This window comes from Nomascus leucogenys, chromosome 16, assembly GCF_006542625.1.
Source record: "Nomascus leucogenys isolate Asia chromosome 16, Asia_NLE_v1, whole genome shotgun sequence".
NCBI classification, from domain to species: domain Eukaryota; kingdom Metazoa; phylum Chordata; class Mammalia; order Primates; family Hylobatidae; genus Nomascus; species Nomascus leucogenys.
The window spans coordinates 93,245,920-93,264,098 of NC_044396.1; the positions used below are offsets into that span (position 1 = coordinate 93,245,920).

An 18,179-nucleotide genomic window follows, 5' to 3' on the forward strand; every position below is an offset into this window, starting at 1 on the left:
CTTCTGTCCAGGGTTCCCAGAGCCCCCTTTACTGCTTGCCTCCCCCAGGGCTGACCCAGGGGGCAGCCTGCAGAATCCCAGAGCATCAGGGGCTCCCAGGAGACCCCAAAAAGCTGGTCTCAGCATCATGAGCACACCAAAGTCACCTGATGGCAGACAACTCCCAACCTGCCGCTCAGAGCTAGATGGGACTCACAGACCCTCAGCGTGTCCCAACCCCAGTGTATGTGGCACAAGGACTCCAGGGAGGCCACATGGGAGGAAGGGAGAGGAAGCGACAGGGCCTAAAGACCAGCCTTAGGCCCAGGAGTCAAGGGCAGGGGAAAGGGAGGGGCCTCCCAGGGGCAGCAGCACTGTCTGCCAGCAGCATCGCAGGCAGTGTCACCACTAACTTCTGAAGAGGACAGCACACTGCCTGGGGTAAGGATGGTGCAGGCTGAATCACTTTAGGAAACTGCCGTCAAGGGCCACCTCACACACACGGGCATTAGCTGGCTGCTCCTAGATTCCAAACAACTCCTCTACTGATGCTCATGATGGCAGAGACTGAGCTGATTTGCTTCTCACAGCTTCCAGTGTGCTGATTTTCAAAGGGAAAGTTTTCTTTGGGGAAGAGAGAAAGGACAGACTTGCTATTGCTCGATATATCGAAACGAGTTCTAATCTAAGGCTTCTGCTGAGATACTTATCAATACAAACATGCTTCTTCTGTAGTACTTCCGTACCCCTTCTACCAAGATGAGGATTGAGACAATGGGAAAAATACCAACGTACCCTAAGTTAAACAGGGGGAAGCAGTGCAGTCAAAGAGTCTGACAAACAATATTCTGAGCACGTGTACTGGTTACCTGCTGCTGCGTAACAAACTGCACACCATCCAGCGACACAGAGCAACAGTTACGGCCACACAGCTCCTGTGGCCAGGAATTCAGGCACAGCTCTGAGGGGTGTCTCTGGCTTGGGGCCTCTCACAGGCTCCTGGACTGAGAGCCTCGGCCCTGGGGGTGTTGGCTGAGGCCTCCTGCTCAGTTATTTGCCATATGGGTCTTTCCAAGAAGGCAGCTTGATTCATCAAGATGTGCAGGCCAAGGCAGCAACAGAGAGGGTCTCCCAGCAAGGTGGAGTCACATGTTTGCATCAGGCGACACCCCTCAATGCTGCCATATTCTGTTGGTTAACAGGAATTACTCAAGATGTGCAGGCCAAGGCAGCAACAGAGAGGGTCTCCTAGCAAGGTGGAGTCACACGTTTGCGTCAGGCGACACCCCTCGATGCTGCCATATTCTGTTGGCTAACAGGAATTACTCAAGGAGAGGGCATTGCACAAGGCCATGAAAGCCAGGGGGTGAAGGTCACTGGGGTCACACAGATGGTATCTCAGGGGTCTCTCAGAGTCTCTTTATACTCCTCCCTGGCCCCTCTGTGTAACAGCAAATTTATTTATTAGAAATGAAACCATTTCTAATAAATGATTTTATTAGGAAAGAAAAGTCTAAAAAAACCAATGTTATAAGCTTCACCTTAAGAAACTAGAAAAAGTAGCCAGTTGTGGTGGCGCACACCTGCAATCCCAGCTACTCAGGAGGCTGAGGCAGGAGGATTGCTTGAGCCCAGGAGTTTCAGTCCAGCCAGCCTGGGCAACACAGTGAGACACCATCTAATAATAGAAAAATAATAAACTAGAAAAAGAGCAAATTAAAACCCAGTAAGCAGAAGAAAACAAAATGAATATAAGAGCATAAATTAACAAAACAGAAAATGAACAGAGGAAAAAACCGAATGAAGCTGAAAGCATAGGCTTTGAAAAGACCAACAACATTGATAAACCTTTAACCAGGCTGATCAAATTACCAATATCAGGAAAGAAGGAACATCAATACAGGTCTTACAATTAAAAGTTACTGGAAATACGAAGTGAGTTTGGCGAGATTGCAAGGTATAAGGTCAATATATAAAAACCACTTATACTATATAGAACGCTGAACAACCAGAAATGGAAATTAAAGCAGTACTTTTTACAATAACATGATACAATGAAATACTTTAAGTATGTGATGGACCTACATACTGAAAATTATGAAACATTCCTAGAGAAATTAAAGACTTAAATGTATTGAGAAGATATATTATGTTCATGGACTGCAGGACTCAAAATTAAGATGTCAATTCTCTATAGATTCAATGCAATCCCAGTAAAAATCCAGCAGGCTTTTTGTAGAAATTGATTAATTCTAAAATTTATATGGAAATGTGAAAGACTTACAACAGCCAAAACAAGTTTTCTTTTTCTTTTTTAGAAACGAGGTCTTGCTGTGTTGCCTGGGATGGTCTCGAACACGAGTTCAAGCAATCTTCCCGCCTTGGCCTCCCAAAGTGCTGGGATTACAGGTGTGAGTCACCACGCCTGGCCCAAAACAAGTTCCAAAAGGTAGGCATATTTCCTCATTTCAAGATGCACCATAAAACTACAGAAATTAATCAATTGTTGTATCAGGAACAGACATATAGACCAATGGAACAGAATAGTGCCTAGAAACAGATTCACAATATAGGTGGCCAGTTAATGCCAACAGAGGTGCCATGGATTTCAATGGGAAAGGACAGGTTTTTAACAAATGGTGCTGGAACAACTCAATTTCCACATGCCAGATGGAGGGGGAGTGCCTCAACTCTTATGGTGTACAAAAATTCACTCAAAATGGATCACAGACCTAGGTGAGAGAACTACTGAGGCATCTAGAAGGAAACATAAGGGAAAATCATTACGACTTCAGGCCCCGGAGTTGAAGCGGCAGTGAGCCACGATCACAGTACTGCACTCCAGCCCAGGCAATGTAGTGAGACCCCCAACTCTTAAAAAAGACTTCAGGTCAGGCAAAGAGTTCTTAATTGAAAAAGAACAAAAAAAGAAATATTAGATACACCAAATTTCATCAAAATTTACAACTTTTGCTTTCTGAAAGATATCATTAGGAAAATGAAAAGGAACCTGGCACAGTGGCTCACGCCTGTAGCCCCAGCACTTTGCGACTGAGGCAGGAGGATCACTTGAGCCCGGGACTTCTAGACCACCCAGGGCAACATAGTGAGACTCCATCTCCAGAAAAAATTTAAAATATTAGTCAGGTGTGGTGGTGCGTGCCTATAGTCCAAGCTACTCAGGAGGCTGAGGTGGGAGGATTGCTTGAGCCCAGGAAGGCTGAGGCTGCAGAGAGCTGTGATCACACCACTGCATTTCAGCCTGGGAAACAGAGTCCCTGTTTAAAAAAAAAAAAAATGTGGCTCATGCCTGTAATCCTAGCACTTTGGGAGACCAAGGTGGGAGGATCACTTAAGCCCAAGAGTCCAAGACTGGCCTGGGTGACACAGCAAAACCTTGTCTCAATGAAGTGTAAGAATATATAAAAAAACAAAACAGGCTAGGCACGTAGCTCACATCTGTAATTACAACACTTTACAAGGCTGAGGTGGGCGGATGGCTTGAGTCCAGAAGTTCGAAACCAGCCTGGGCAACATGGTAAAACCCCATCTCTACAAAAAATACAAAAATTAGATGGGCGTGGTGGTGCACACCTGTAGTCCCAGCTACCTGGGAGGCTGAGGTGGGAGAATCAGCTGAGCCCAGGGAGGTCATGGCTGCAGTAAGTTGTGACAGTGCTGTGGCACTCCAGCCTGGGTGACGGAATGAGACCCCATCTTAAAAAAAAAAAAAAAGGGACATGCCAATTAAAGCTGCAATGAGTTATGGTTCACACCCACTTCAATGAATGAAGTTTAAAAGGACAGACAACACTAAATGTTGACGAGGATGTGGAGAAATGGGAACTGTCCTACGCTGTGGTGGGAATGCAAGATGGTACCATCACCCTGGAAAGCGCTGGAGCCAGCAAGCCACTCCCAGTGAACCACTCATGAGAAATGAAACACATCCACGCAGAGCCTTGCAGGTGAATGTTCACAGCAGCTTTATTATCACAGCCTCCAAAATGGAAACAACCCAAATCTCTACCGCCTGATGAATGAAAACAAATGATGGCATGTCCATTCAGTGGAGTACTAGTCAGCACTGAAAAGGAGCAAAGTACTGATTCATGCAGTAACATGGATGAATCTATCAAAAAGCATTAAGCTAAGTGACAAGAGCCAGACCATATGCTGTGTGGTTCCATTTACATCGATTCCAGAACAGGCAGCACCATGACAAAAGAGGCAGGCTGGTGGTGGCTGGGGGCGGTGCAGTGGCTGATGTGGGGGGCATTTGGGAGCCTTGGGGTGATGAAGATATTCTAGGTCCTAATGGTGGCAGCCACACCACTGTGGACATCTCATGCCAACTGTCAAACTGCCTGGAGTGAGGTAACAGTATTTCCAAATCCGATCATAAGCACTGGGGCTCTGGGTATGGACGGCAGACAACTTTTTAAAGAAACTCCAACTCCGATCAGGGAAAACTTTGGTCACTACGTTGCCCCTTGTAAGCGTAATTTCAGTCAAACCCTGAGAAATAAATGGGGCCTTTTGTTGTCTGGACTCAATCTAGGCACGTCTAAGAACAAACTCATTAAAGCTCTGTTCCTATAACCTGTAAAAATACCTTCTATTCATGATTCCTGCTCTCCTGCTCAACACAGACCAGGGCTTACAGTTTTACGTGAACTGTGTAGTGCTTAGGGTCAATAAAGGTTACTTTCATCCGGTTAGGGTCAGTTTGCCACAGCCTAACCACTTATTACAACTCGCCCCGTTTCAGTCAGCATTTCTGGAGTTTATATGGAACAGACACCCCTACAACTTTGGAAAGCAACCTTTAATATGCACTACACATATTGTGTAGTAAAGTACATACGCAGACAGGTCCTGGGCTTATGATGGTTCCACCTATGATTTTTCAACTTCACACTAATGTGAAAGCCATACGCATTCACTTGAAACCATATCTTGAGTCCTCATACACACTGGTTTTCACTGAGTACAGTATTCAATAAATTACACGAGATCTTCAACACTTTATTATAAAATAGGGTCTGTGTGATATGATTTTGCCCAACTATAGGCTGGTGTGAGTGGTGTTTTTTTTTTTTTTTTGAGACAGGGTCTCATCTGTCATTCAGGCTGGAGTGCAGTGGCATGAGCATGGCTCACGGCAGCCTCCATCTCCCAGGCCCTAGCTGGTCTTGAACTCCTGGGCTCAAGTGATCCTCTCACCTGGGCCTCCCAAAGTGTTGGGATTACAGGCATGAGCCAGGGTGCCCAGCCTGATGTGAGTGTTCTGGGCATGGTTAAGGAAGGTGAGGCTGGACTATGGCGTGCGGTGCTGTAGGTGTGTTAAACGCATTTTCGACTCAAGGTATTTTCAACCATGGGTTTACTGGGACGTAGCCCCGTTGCAAATTCAGGAACATCTGTATTTGTCCTCCTAAATTATCTAAAATCTATACAAGTCTCATGTAATAAATAATCAAAACCAAACAATGAGATGTGCATAGAAATTGAGACTCACCATCTATAAAGTATGAAAATTCCAAGGTGCTGTGGAAGCATTAGGGTTTTTAAAGCCACAACACACATCATCTGCCATAGAGAAAATTAGGGAAAAGCAGTTCCTAACGACTCTATCACATCAACTTATTCTCAGGAACCAGAGGTTCTAAATTTTGTATTTGTCACCACGACCACAACTCGTTGTCCAGAAACTGAAGGATGGTGCCCAATTCGTAATTCCAACCGCCTTAGCTTTGTTATGACAATGCTTTCATAATTAGCTCAGTGCCAAGTCCTTACACACTGAAGGGACAAAATAAATGTTTAGTTAAAGTTAATTGCTACCCAACTGCTCCCTGGCTAAGGTCTAGTCGCAAAAGTGGTCCTTCAGTTCCACGAACACATCCAGGTCCCCTCCCTCAGCCTCTGGATGTGATGCCCAAGAGCCCTTGCCCCGCTCTCCATAAAGGCCTCCCCACACTGGTCCAGCCCATTTCTTTCCCTCGCTGGTTGGGTCACTTTCTTTCTCGAAGCGCCCCCCTGCCACAGAGCTAAGCCCCCCGGCCCACAGATGTGGGTCCTGTCCACCCTCCGTGCCCTAGGATATCATGGGCACCTAAGGAGCACGAGCAGAGTAAATGCAGAGTGACAGACACAGAGGAGAGAACAAAAGCGCGAACCGCGCCCAGTCCCCTACATCCGATTCCCCAACTCTCCAGAAAAGAGTCCTTTAACCTTGTTTGAGCCCCAGGTCCTCTGGCCTTCTCACGAAACCTTCTCAAAACAAGGTTTTTAAAGATGAAAAAAGACACAGGATTGCAGACGGAAAAGCACACTGAAATACAATCATGGAAGCACTGGAAAAGTAAGATGAGTGCTTTTTCATTAATGTATTAAGTGACAAGATCGAGGGATGGACACAGTATCTCCTGTGATTTCGGTAATAATCAGCATCAGCTCCCACGGCAGGGTGACAGGAAATCGGTGCTGATGCCAGTGGGGCAGCCCCACACACAGTCGAAGAAAATGCTACGATTTCACGCTGGAGTCAGATCCGTGCACATAACCGAGGGATCCACACTGCAGCGAGGCTGAGTGAGCGCTCACGGAACAAGAAACACTTTATTATGTTTGTATCAACAAACATCCCTAGAACAACCGAAACAAGTAGGCTTGAAAAGACTTCACCGTGCAATATGTGGAATTCTAGAGTAAAACTGATGCTTCTAAATTGTCTGCCTCTTACCCAGACACCTTATATGGCTAAGGGTTTGGAAAATGACAGATTTTTTTAAAAACTTCCTTAGGTCATAAAGAAAATAAACATTCTGACAAAATTTTTAGGGCCCAAGACACTCCCAGTGGGGACTCCCTACAGGGTCCCCGCTCTGTTGCCCGGTAATCTGGAAGAAACACCACATCTTGCCCATGCAAGTCTGGTCATGCCAACCTGTGCGTCTCTGTGAATTTCCGTGTTTTCATGCCCACCTGCGCGTCTCTGTTAATTTCCGTGTTTTCATGCCCACCTGCGCATCTCTGTGAATTTCCGTGTTTTCACGCCCACCTACGTGTCTGTGAACTTCCGTGTTTTCACGCCCACCTGCGTGTCTGTGAATTTCCGTATTTTCACGCCCACCTGTGCGTCTCTGTGAATTTCCATGTTTTCATGCCCACCTACGTGTCTGTGAATTTCCGTGTTTTCACGCCCACCTGGGTGTCTCTGTGAATTTCCGTGTTTTCACGCCCACCTGCGCACCTCTGTGAATTTCTGTGTTTTCATGCCCACCTACGTGTCTGTGAATTTCCGTGTTTTCATGCCTACCTACGTGTCTGTGAATTTCCGTGTTTTCATGCCCACCTGCACGTCTCTGTGAATTTCCATGTTTTCATGCTCACCTACGTGTCTGTGAATTTCTGTGTTTTCATGCCCACCTGTGTGTCTGTTAATTTCCACAGTCATGACCACCTGCATATCTGTGAATTTCTGTGTTTTCATGCCCACCTGTGTGTCTCTGTGAATTTCCGTATTTTCATGCCCACCTGTGTGTGTCTGTTAATTTCCACAGTCATGCCCACCTGCATGTCTGTGAATTTGTGTTTTCATGCCCACCTGCGTGTGTCTCTGTGAATTTCCGCGTTTTCAAGCCCACCCTGCGCGTCTGTGAATTTCCGTGTTTTCACGCCCACCTGCCTCTGTGAATTTCCGTGTTTTCACGCCCAACTGTGTGTGTCTCTGTGAATTTCCATGTTTTCATGTCCACCTGCGTGTCTGTGAATTTCCGTGTTTTCACGCCCAACTGTGTGTGTCTCTGTGAATTTCCATGTTTTCATGTCCATCTGCGTGTCTGTGAATTTCCGTGTTTTCATGCCCACCTGCACGTCTGTGAATTTCCGTGTTTTCATGCCCACCTGCGTGTGTCTCTGTGAATTTCTATGTTTTCATGCCCACCTGCACGTCTGTCAATTTCCGTGTTTACATGCCCACCTACGTGTCTGTGAATTTCCGTGTTTTCGTGCCTACCTGCATGTGTCTCTGTGAATTTCCGTGTTTTCATGCCCACCTGCGTGTCTGTGAATTTGTGTTTTCATGCCCACCCGCGCGTGTCCGGGAATTTCCGTGTTTTCATGCCCACCTGCGCGTCTGTGATTTTCCGTGTTTTCATGCCCACCTGTGCGTGTCTGTGAATTTCCATGCTTTTGCAAATGCCTGTCTCTGAGCCATCTACCGTCCACAATAACCCTGGATTCAAGTCAACAGCAACAATGGTAAGATGACAGCATCTTCCAGTATCTCCCACAGCCAGGCACTGTTCTAAGCACACCTGGGACCCTCTTAGGGTCAGTTTGCGATTGCAATCACTTTACACACAAAGAATCAGAGTGTGGCACAGAGGGGCTCCCGAATTCGCCTGCATGACACAGCCAGTGACTGTCAGTGCTGGCGACCCTGCCCTTTGCTCGTTGTTCACTGTGGCCTGTCAGGGACAGTGGGAGAGGTGAGCCCCGGCCGAGAGCCAGTACTTATCAGTGCCAATTCTGCCCCAGATGCTGAGCTACCACTTTGCCAAAACTGTAATTCGACGTCAACATCCGAAGATCACTCCTCCCCAAACCTGGCTGAAAACAGAAGAAAACCACCACCAGGGCAGGCTGAAGGGAGAGGAGACAAAGACTCCTGTGCCCGGGGCTCTCCAGGACGCGCCATCCTCCGCCTCCAGAGGATCAGAGCCACGCCCGGTCCGCTAGCGCTCTGCTCAGCGTTCACTGCGCACAGACGGGGAGACTTACCAATCTGCAACAGTATTGGTGTGACCAGAGCGGTTTCCATGGCGTAACAGAACTCCCTGCCAAACATCACCGCCCCGTGCATCACCCACAGGCGCACGGGGATTCGGTCTATGGACCCCTCGCTGATGGTCTCGCAGTTCTCGGCCTCTGCGCCTCCGGCTTTCTGCGGGTCCGGCAGGGGCACGGATAACTCTTGAACTTGCATAGATTCCGGGTCGGCATTCTGCGGAGCCATTTTCATTACCACCAAAAATATATATATTTATCTATATATTCTATCTATATAAATAATGCTTTCATAGATCTGTAATGATAAATTAAGACGTCTTCTCTTTCTGCTTCGGTTGTGTTCCTTGGGCAAGTAACACTTACATTCCTCTTTGCATAAGTGGGTATCTCACAACTTCTCACAATGGTATGAGACATGCAGCAACACAGAACGATTTTTGGTTGGATTTTAAACATATGGCTTGCTGGTTTACTGTGAATTAGAGTTAAAAATCCATAATTGCCATTCAGTTAATACCAGTTTCATCATTATTACTGAAGAGGTGCTGAAGTGATTTTTCTTGCTACAGAGAGGTGGGAAGGTGACACAAACAGGTGGTCCGCTGGTAATCCCCATCGAGTGACTGGATGATCTGCAAAAGAGGAAAACAACCCGGCCACAGAGTCAGGGGACGGCCACCAGATGGCCCTGTGGACCGCCGCCCAACCCCCGAGCAAGCTGTGTGCCCCAAGGGCCTGACCCAAGATCACGCAGCTCTCTGCCACTCACTCTGGGCACGTCTGTGCAAATAACCAAACCTGCATTCTAGAAAAACATTTTCTCATACAAAAGTGAATCCTGGGGAAGGACAAAGGTGGGGCAATCAAGGAAAGCAGAATCAAAGAGCAGAGAAAAACGCTAGAAATATTCACTCTTTGGCCAGTAACAATGTCGTCCCCCCTGTGTACCACAGCACGTAACTATTCCAGCAGGCTGGAGATGGCTGGCGACGCCCTTTGTGGCTGCAGATATCATGAGAGGGAAGTAAGGAGGTGAAGGGAAAAGTGGGGGAGGTAGGCAAAAGAGAATCAAAAGGGAAAACTTTTGTTTAAAAAAGTTTAATTTGTTAGAGACAAGGTCTCACTCCGTTGCCCAGGCTGGAGTGCGGTCACACGACCACGGCTCTCTGCAGCCTCAAGCTCCTGGGCTCAAGTGACCTCCCACCTCATCCTCCCGCGTAGCTGCGACTACAGGCGTGCACACCACTACACCCAGCTAATTTTTCTAGGGTCCCCACGATATTGCTCTGGCTGGTATCCAACTCCTGGGCTCAATCGATCTCCCCTGCCTCGGCCTCCCAACCCACTAGGATTTACAAGTGTGAGCCACTGTGCCCAGCCAAAAAGGGAAACTGTAGACCCCGCCTAGAGAGGTGGAAATTAAAAATAAAAAGCAGGCCGGGCACGGTGGCTCACGTCTGTAATTCCAGCACATTGGGGGGCTGAAGCAGGTGGATCACCTGAGATCAGGAGTTCGAGACCTGCTTGGGCAACATGGCAAAAGCCCATCTCTACTAAAAATACAAAAATTAGCCAGGCATGGTGGCGGGTGCCTGTAATACCAGCTACTCAGGAGGGTGAGGCAGGAGAATCACTTGAACCAGGGAGGTGGAAGTTGCAGTAAGCCGAGGTCGCACCACCGCACTCCAGCCTGGGTGACAGAGTGAGACCCTGTCTCAAAAAACAAAAACAAAAACAAACAAACAAACAAAAAAACGAAAAGAAAAATAAAAAGTAGGAGGCTGGGTGGAATGAGGATAGCATGATTGTCTGTCCGGGGGGAGTTCGAAGTCTACCCAAAGGCACCCGCACTCCTGTGGTATTGGCCTTTAGGTTATAAAACCTCTTGGGAATAAAATGAAATTATAGACCTTCTCTCCAGAACAAAATGTACACATGTGCCAAACTCTGTCTATAGTACCTAGGGGTTCAGAGACTCCCAACCCACACATAGCTTTCCTAGGGTCTATGGAACCCTACCACCCCAACCCTCGGCATTCCACCACCCTGACTCCGGTGACAAACCCAGCTTGGTGGGTTTCTCCACCTGGGCAAACGAATACAATAAAGCAGCAATAAGCTAACTGGAAATGCTGCCTTGGAAATGTTTTAGGAAATGAGGTCAATCTCTCCGTAGGTAAGATAAGATCGGGGATGTGGAACACCCCAAGTTCAGAACTTCTAGAGTTAGGTCTCCAGACACGGGGTTCAGTTCAATTGAAGTGCTAGAAAGCCCCTGAAAACATACCTAAGTGGTGTTCATAGTTTATATTAAGGTAGGTCTATGGGCCAATATCTTACTGAGAATTTTTCCAACAACTGGTTTCAATAAAAATATTTCTCATTACTTTCCACCGAACCAAAGGTGGTCTTAATTAGCTCCTCCTCTCTTTCTCCCCAGAGCAGACCAGAAACCTTGAGGTGCTGTCTTCACTCGGCTCCTCTCTCACGCAGCCCTGATGGAGAAGGCGGGTCCCCGGCGCATGGGCCCCAGGAGGGAGAGGGCTCCGCTGTATGGGAGGTTCTGGAAGGAAGCCGTGCACCTGGCTCTTCCATCCCAGCTCTTCCCTACATCTTCTTTCACGCTGCAGCGGAAACCAGAATGCCTACTAATTCCTTAAGAACCAAAGGATCAAGTGGTGCTACCTATGTATTTGCTTCTTACGTCCCCCGAACGTCACTACGATTCCACACGACAGCCCTTGAGAATTCTTTCAAGTTTGCCAAATGTCCTCTATCATAGAAACATCTCAATTAAAACAAGAGTTTCCCAACTGTCACCTTACAGCAATATTTTTTCAAAAACCTCTGTAATGAATTTTTTTTTTTTTTTTTTTTTTGGAGACAGTCTCGCTCTGTTGCCCAGGCTGGAGTGCAGTGGCGTGATCTCGGCTTACTGCAACCTCCACCTCCCGGGTTCAAGCGATTCTCCTGCCTCAGCCTCCCGAGTAGCTGGGACTACAGGCACATGCCACCATGCCCAGCTAATTTTTGTATTTTTAGTAGACACAGGGTTTCACCATGTTGGCCAGGATGGTCTTGCTCTCCTGACCTCGTGATTCACCTGCTTCGGCCTCCCAAAGTGCTGGGATTACAGGCGTGGAGCACCACACCCAGCCAGAACTATTTCTAACATATGCAAAGTAAACAGAATAGTATAAGAAACCACCCAGGTTTAATAAGGACCAACATTCTGCTATTCTTATTCCGCCCCCACCTTTTCGGAATCATTCCTAACAGAAAATGTCACGATTTTCCCTGTTTTCAGTCTGTCAATCTTGTACCAGAATAGGGTCAATGATTTTAACTGCTTTCTTCCACCAGGTAAGAAGAGTCATTTTTGTGAGAAAAGTCACACCCAGACACATCTGCCAAGACTGAAAACATCAGCTGGGTTTTGGGCAGGAACAAAAGCAATGAGTTTTCTAAGAAATCCTAATGACTTAATTATAAACATCAGACCCTTCACTTCTGCTCAATCGGCCCTTTGTCCCATTACAGTGTCCTCGGAGACTTGTGCCTGAAGTGAAGCAGTCTCTGTTCCTAAGAGTCGTTCCAGTAAGAGCTGAGAGTTAGGCAATAAATGTCTGTAATAAATAATATATGAATTATTCTAAGGTAGTGATTCTCAACCGGGGGCAACTCTGCACCCTCCAGGGACACTTGGCAATGACGTGAGACATCTCTGATTGTGACAACAGGGGGAGGAGGGGACAGTACTGGTATCTTATAGGCGGAGGCCAGGGATGCCGCTCAACTCACCACAGTGCACAGAACAGCCTCCAGCAGAGAAGGCCCTGGCCCAGAACGTCAACAGCACCAAAGGGAGACACTCTGTTCTAGGGTTATTACTAAACAGGAAAAAGGCTTTCTTTAAAAATGCTTCAACCCTTGATTATTCCACTCCGAGTCCATCGACAAGACCAGACACTGAAGCTTTCTCTGTAAAGCTGGATGATGCACATTTCAGGGATTTCAAGCCACAGACGGTCTCTGTTGCACATTCTCCTTTTTCGTTTCTTCTTCCCTTTTTTTTTTTTTTTTTTTTTTTTTTTTAACAATCCTTTAAAAACACAACACCCATTCTTAGCTTGCTGGTCATTCTCGTAAATCCCAGCTCTGCGCTGGATCTGCCCCCCAGGTCACAGTTTGCTGCCCTCCGGCCTGGCCTAGGGTCAGGAAGTTGCCGGAGTCTCTCTGTTTAACAGGAAAGAAGGCGACGGTGGAGCCCTGCTTGGCTCCCGCACCCCCCAGCCTCACTCTGCTCTGTGCCACCTAAACTGTCCAGTCCTGACTTAAAGCAGAACTGGAAAACACAGCGGGCATGCTCCCACGTGCCGAGACGACCCGAGGCCAGGAGTGTAGGCGGCAACGCTACAGGCCATTCCTTTCTCAAGCAGCTCAGCTGTGCCCCAGCCAGAGGTATTTCTCAGCACCTTGTTTGCAAAGAGCAGGTTGCGTAAGAATCGCTGATAAGCCACAGAGGAAAGCCCCAGGCGAGCATCGGCCTCTCTCATGGAGCCTGGACTCCAACCTTGGGGCCACAGGGATGGCCACCAAAAGGTCTCAGGGATCTGCTAAAGATTCATTCGGCCTGTGCAGCACAGTCAGACCCTTTTTTCAAAGATTAGCATGGTGGTGCATACCTGCGATTCCAGCCACTCCAGAGGCTGAGGCAGGAGGATCGCTTGAGCCCAGGAGTTGAAGACCAGCCTGGGCAACACAGCAAGACCCCATCTCTATAATTATTATTATTATTATTTTTCATTAGCCAGATGCCATGGTATGTGCCTATAGTCCCATCTACTCAGGAGATTGAGACAGGAGGGTTGTTTGAGCCCAGGAGTATTGCACTCCAGTCTGCAAGACACAGTGAGCCCTTGTCTTTTTTTTTTTTTTTTTTTTTTTTTAATAGATTCTAAAACAAGATGTCTTTTCACCTGGGAATAGCTGAAGGTTTCACAAAACTAAGCCCTCAGGGAGCAAAGGCCCTGTGTCGTTAGTAACAGAGTCACAAGTCCACAGAAGGACAGAGTGGTGCAGGAGTGCTCCCTTGACATGGAAAGTCAGCTGCCTCACTGGAGTTCCTCTGATATGTTGGGGCTTTCCTAGCAAACTTCTAACAACTGATGTAAAGTTGACCTTCCAAAGAGAAGATGAAAAGGAGGGAGACCAGCATCTGGGCGGGAAAGGCGTCTAGCCCACACCCCCAGAGTATCCGCATGGCCACAGTCAGGGCAAGCCGCCAGACACCGCTGCTTAGCAGGCTGAGGGGCCAGCAAGACGGCTTCACGCTTTGGGACACTGCTGACCCAGCCCGCCAGTGACGGTGCTGCACGTTCAGCCGTGCACACAGGCCCCACATCAGGTCCCCCAGCTCCAGAACCATGCCTGGGCAGTGCTGCCCATCGGTCGAGGGATCACCCTTCGGAGCAGGCTGCCTCTCCGCCAGCCTGCACCCTTCCGTCTCTCCCGAGCCTGGCTGTGCCCATGCCGCCGGCCATGCATCGCCACCTCTTGCCCTGCCCACCTTCAGCTCAAACACCCCGTTTTTAGAGACTCTTCTCAGGGCTCACTGGACCCCTTTAGAATGGGTGATCCCCATCTCGCACAAAGGATTATGACAGCTACTGGTGGGTGGCAAAACCCTGCCAGGCAGTAAGAGAAGCCTCCTCAAGAGACCCTCATCCCCCGCTTTCATCTGTCCCCAGATCTCCCAGCATCGGTCCCCAATGGGCAAGGTCCATGCTTCTTGAACCTGGGCTTTCCCTTCCGTGTGCACCGTTTCCAGCCACACAGCAAGAGCCTGACAAGGTTTGTTAAATGAACAAATGAAGTGAATGAATGAATAAAGCTGATCAGCTGATGGTTACTATGGGGTGTCTGCACTGGAAAACCATTCCCCACCCCACCAGCTATGCTGAAGTCACGCCCAGGTGCTCCGGGTGACCAGCCACCGGCTTATGCGTCCCTGAAGTCCTCATGAAACAGCATGAGCATGGCACGGGTGTCACCTGTTACGCAAGTAGTCTACGCATGGACACAGCTGGCTTCCCTTCCTCAAGCAGGGCAGAGGCAGGGGCACGGTACATGGATTTTACACAGGTGACCTCACTGGCATCTATATTGATGAAAACAACAAATATCTTTAGACATCTTGAGTTTGTTTAAAGTAGCAGTAAGTACAAAAATCTACCAAATGTATCATACCTTCATGAACTTATCCACGGAATGTTATCAACCTAGGGTGTTAACACCAATGCGAGCTTCCGAACTTCTAAGAGCAGGCAAAGTTGAGGCAACTGTCCAAACAGTAATCTTAACAAGGCTGAATTAACTACTACAACATCACCGCATGTTAATCAACCTTAATTTCCTCAAAGATATGCACCCACTGGACTAACCCAGTTTTAAAGGTGAGTATCTTGAAAACAACACCCAACAGCTCACAGCAGGATGCCACCTGGTATATATAGCTGCTGCTTCCAAACATTTTATTTCTGCAAAGCCCTGGGGACTCTGTAAGCACTTTAGGGAAAGTCAGAAAATAATTTAAAAATAAAGTTGAAGTGTTTACTTAGAAAATCAAGGGTCATGGCCGGGCGCAGTGGCTCACGCCTGTAATCCCAGCACTTTGGGAGGCCGAGGCGGGTAGATCACAAGGTCAGGAGATCAAGACGATCCTGGTCAACAGGGTGAAACCCTGTCTCTACTTAAAAAAAAAACAAATACAAAAATTATCTGGGCATAGTGGTGTGTGCCTGTCATCTCAGCTACTGGGGAGGGTGAAGCAGGAGAATCGCTTGAACCCAGGAGGAAGAGGTTGCAGTGAGCCGAAACTGTGCCACTGTACTCCAGCCTGGGCGACAGAGCAAGCCTCCGTCTCAAAAAAAAAAAACAACAATAATAATAATAATAATAATAATAAAAACAAAAAGAAAAAAGAGAAAGAAAGAAAGAGAAAATTAAGGGTCATATCACCTTGTCAAGGAGTGGCTATGAATACCGAAAGATCTAGAGGGTGGAACTGCAGGGGACAGCACACAGGGAAGGCCGTGGTGACCCGGCCCCAGCACTGGCCACTCTGAAAGGAGAGCTGGTGGCCTCCGGGTTGGTGCCGGAAGAACCAGTGTGAGTATTTCTTCAGTTAAAGGGCCAAGGCTGAAGGACAGATTCCTGGGTCCGCAGCCCATGGGCAGGGTACCAGCAAATGCTGATACGTTTAAGAACACAAGAGCGTGTCCTGGTCAGGAAATCCATGTAACAGGCTACTGAATGTTCAAGCCAGATGACAGCTCCCAGTGGAAAACTATGTGGGTCCGTGTCAGGCCTCGGATCCGTATGCTCGAGTGTGATGTGAGTCAGGAGCCACTTTGCGTCTCCCAGTGGCCCTCTGGGTGTCGCAGTATGATTGATCTGGGAGTCCACCGCCAGCCCTGACACTACTCTTCTATCACACACCAAATGTCGGCGTGCACTTGTCTCCGTTTCTCAAGACTGCAATCTGTCCCACCCGTGTGCCTGTCTACCTAGCTGCGGGAGGCAGAGAGGCTGTCGGGACATCTCAACCTCTGCTGGGGGAGGGGAGGATCCTGATGTTGCTGCTTCTTCCCCATCAGTGCTGTCCTAATAATTCTCTCATGTTTACTGCCAAGAACTTTATGAGCACATGAACTTTGATTCGCTCTGGGAAAAAAGCCTTTGCTGGTATTTTTATTGGGATTCCATTAATGTTATAAGGTAGCCTGGGGGGAGCCAATACCCTCGGGCTGCTGAGTGGTTCTCCCCAAGAACAGCGGCACTCCTGCACCTGCCCAAGTCCACCCTGGCGCCTTCAGGGAGAACCTAAAAGCAGCCCTTCCATGGTCTTCCACGTTGTTTTCTCCTAATTAAGCTTTGTCATGGTCACTGCAAATAGGATTTCCTCTGCCCTTATGTTTTCTAACTGGCTAGATCATGACAGCTGGTAAGTGTTGTTTATGAAGTCACCTATAATTTACATGCAGTGAGAATGTACTACCCAGACAGTTTCAACAAATTCCTATCAAGACAGAACCCGTCTATCATGCTGGAAAGGCCCCTGTGTCCCTTCCCATCTAATTAAGGCTATTCATTCTTATATTTTCAGTTTATAATCCAATTATTTTGTTGTCTGAGCGAGAATGGACAAAAAAAAGAATATAACCAAATTAACAAGTCTACCAAACCATTACCAAAATATGCATAGCTGCCAACTTAAACATGGATTGTATTTCCAAAGTTCATGGACACATGTTTAGATGTGATGGTCCATTTCCCGAGAGACAGCAGTGGACACCTCGAGGCCCTCTGGTCCTCCTCACCCACAGCCCTCGCTGGGACTGGAACAAGGGGCCATGTGGTGCATATTTCCTGAACACGAAGACTTTGAGGCAGTTTGAAATCCTTCCCTTCACGGCCTCCCCCAGTCACTTCATCTCTAGGGCCTCACAAGAAATGAAAGGAAAGCAGCTCTGAGAAGAGAAGGGAGGAGTGTGCAGGGAGGGGCCGGGCGCCAGCACGGGGCGTGTTCTCACACCGAGCAGGGGCAATCAGATACCATAAAACCAGTCCAACGCCCAGCAAACTACAGCCGTGAGGTCACTTTCTTACAGCAAGCAAATTGTTTTCTATAAGGAAACTATTTTATATAAGCATGAGAGCGTTATCTGAGAACAGGAAAATGATTCTTCTCTAGTACACAGCTGAAAACGCCCTACTGAGGCATGACGTCACACTGAACCCATTTAAGGGAGGTCACGCCCCTCCTTCCCCCAGCACAGGCAATCCTGCACCCCTGAGAGCTGCCACCGCCTCAGCTGCTTAAAATGCGGAGAAGCTCAAAAGTTAAGTTGTGACCTGTTCTAGTATCTTATATTCAAAAGAACAGTGAAACTTTTCGGGCCGATTTTCCCTAGCACGGAAAAGCAAGCTTCCCTTTGGAACCTGTTTCAGCGACCGTCGGGGCTTTGGGTGACAACAATTTTGTTATGATTTGCAGATGCACTCAGACAAGCGAAACTACAATTGTTCCAATCAACAACTTCCTCTATTGTCCTGTTTCTAATTTAAGGGTAACTGATGCCAAAACACATGACTTCCTACAATTTACTGAGTGGAAAAGCTGGCTGTAAACTTAAATTTCACCAAAAAGGTAACTGGAGAGTTGCTGCTGACACACACCTCAAGCTTGGGTGAAACTTTCAGATCTACAGCACAGTCCCAGCGTTCAACAGCGACAGGAGAATTCCGTGAGCCACACTTCCTGGGAAGTGGTCTAGCGAGTCCAGACGACACGCGTCCGCACGGTGACCACAGACGTGTGCTGCTCCTTTCACAGACTC

At 47.8% G+C, this 18,179-nt stretch overlaps 1 protein-coding gene across 2 annotated transcripts in view; it reads right to left on the reverse strand.

Moving 5' to 3' along the window:
• Positions 1 to 18,179, reverse strand: part of SLC45A4 (solute carrier family 45 member 4) — a 98,159-nt gene that overhangs the window by 38,036 nt on the left and 41,944 nt on the right. The window contains exon 2 of one of the 2 annotated variants that reach the window (XM_030795515.1): positions 8,770 to 9,410. In XM_030795515.1, coding sequence (XP_030651375.1) covers positions 8,770 to 9,010 — 241 coding nt within the window. In that variant the 5' untranslated portion in view covers positions 9,011 to 9,410. Of the gene's footprint in view, positions 1 to 8,769; positions 9,414 to 18,179 lie in introns of those variants that run through there. The other variant, XM_030795516.1, reaches the window with a different exon arrangement.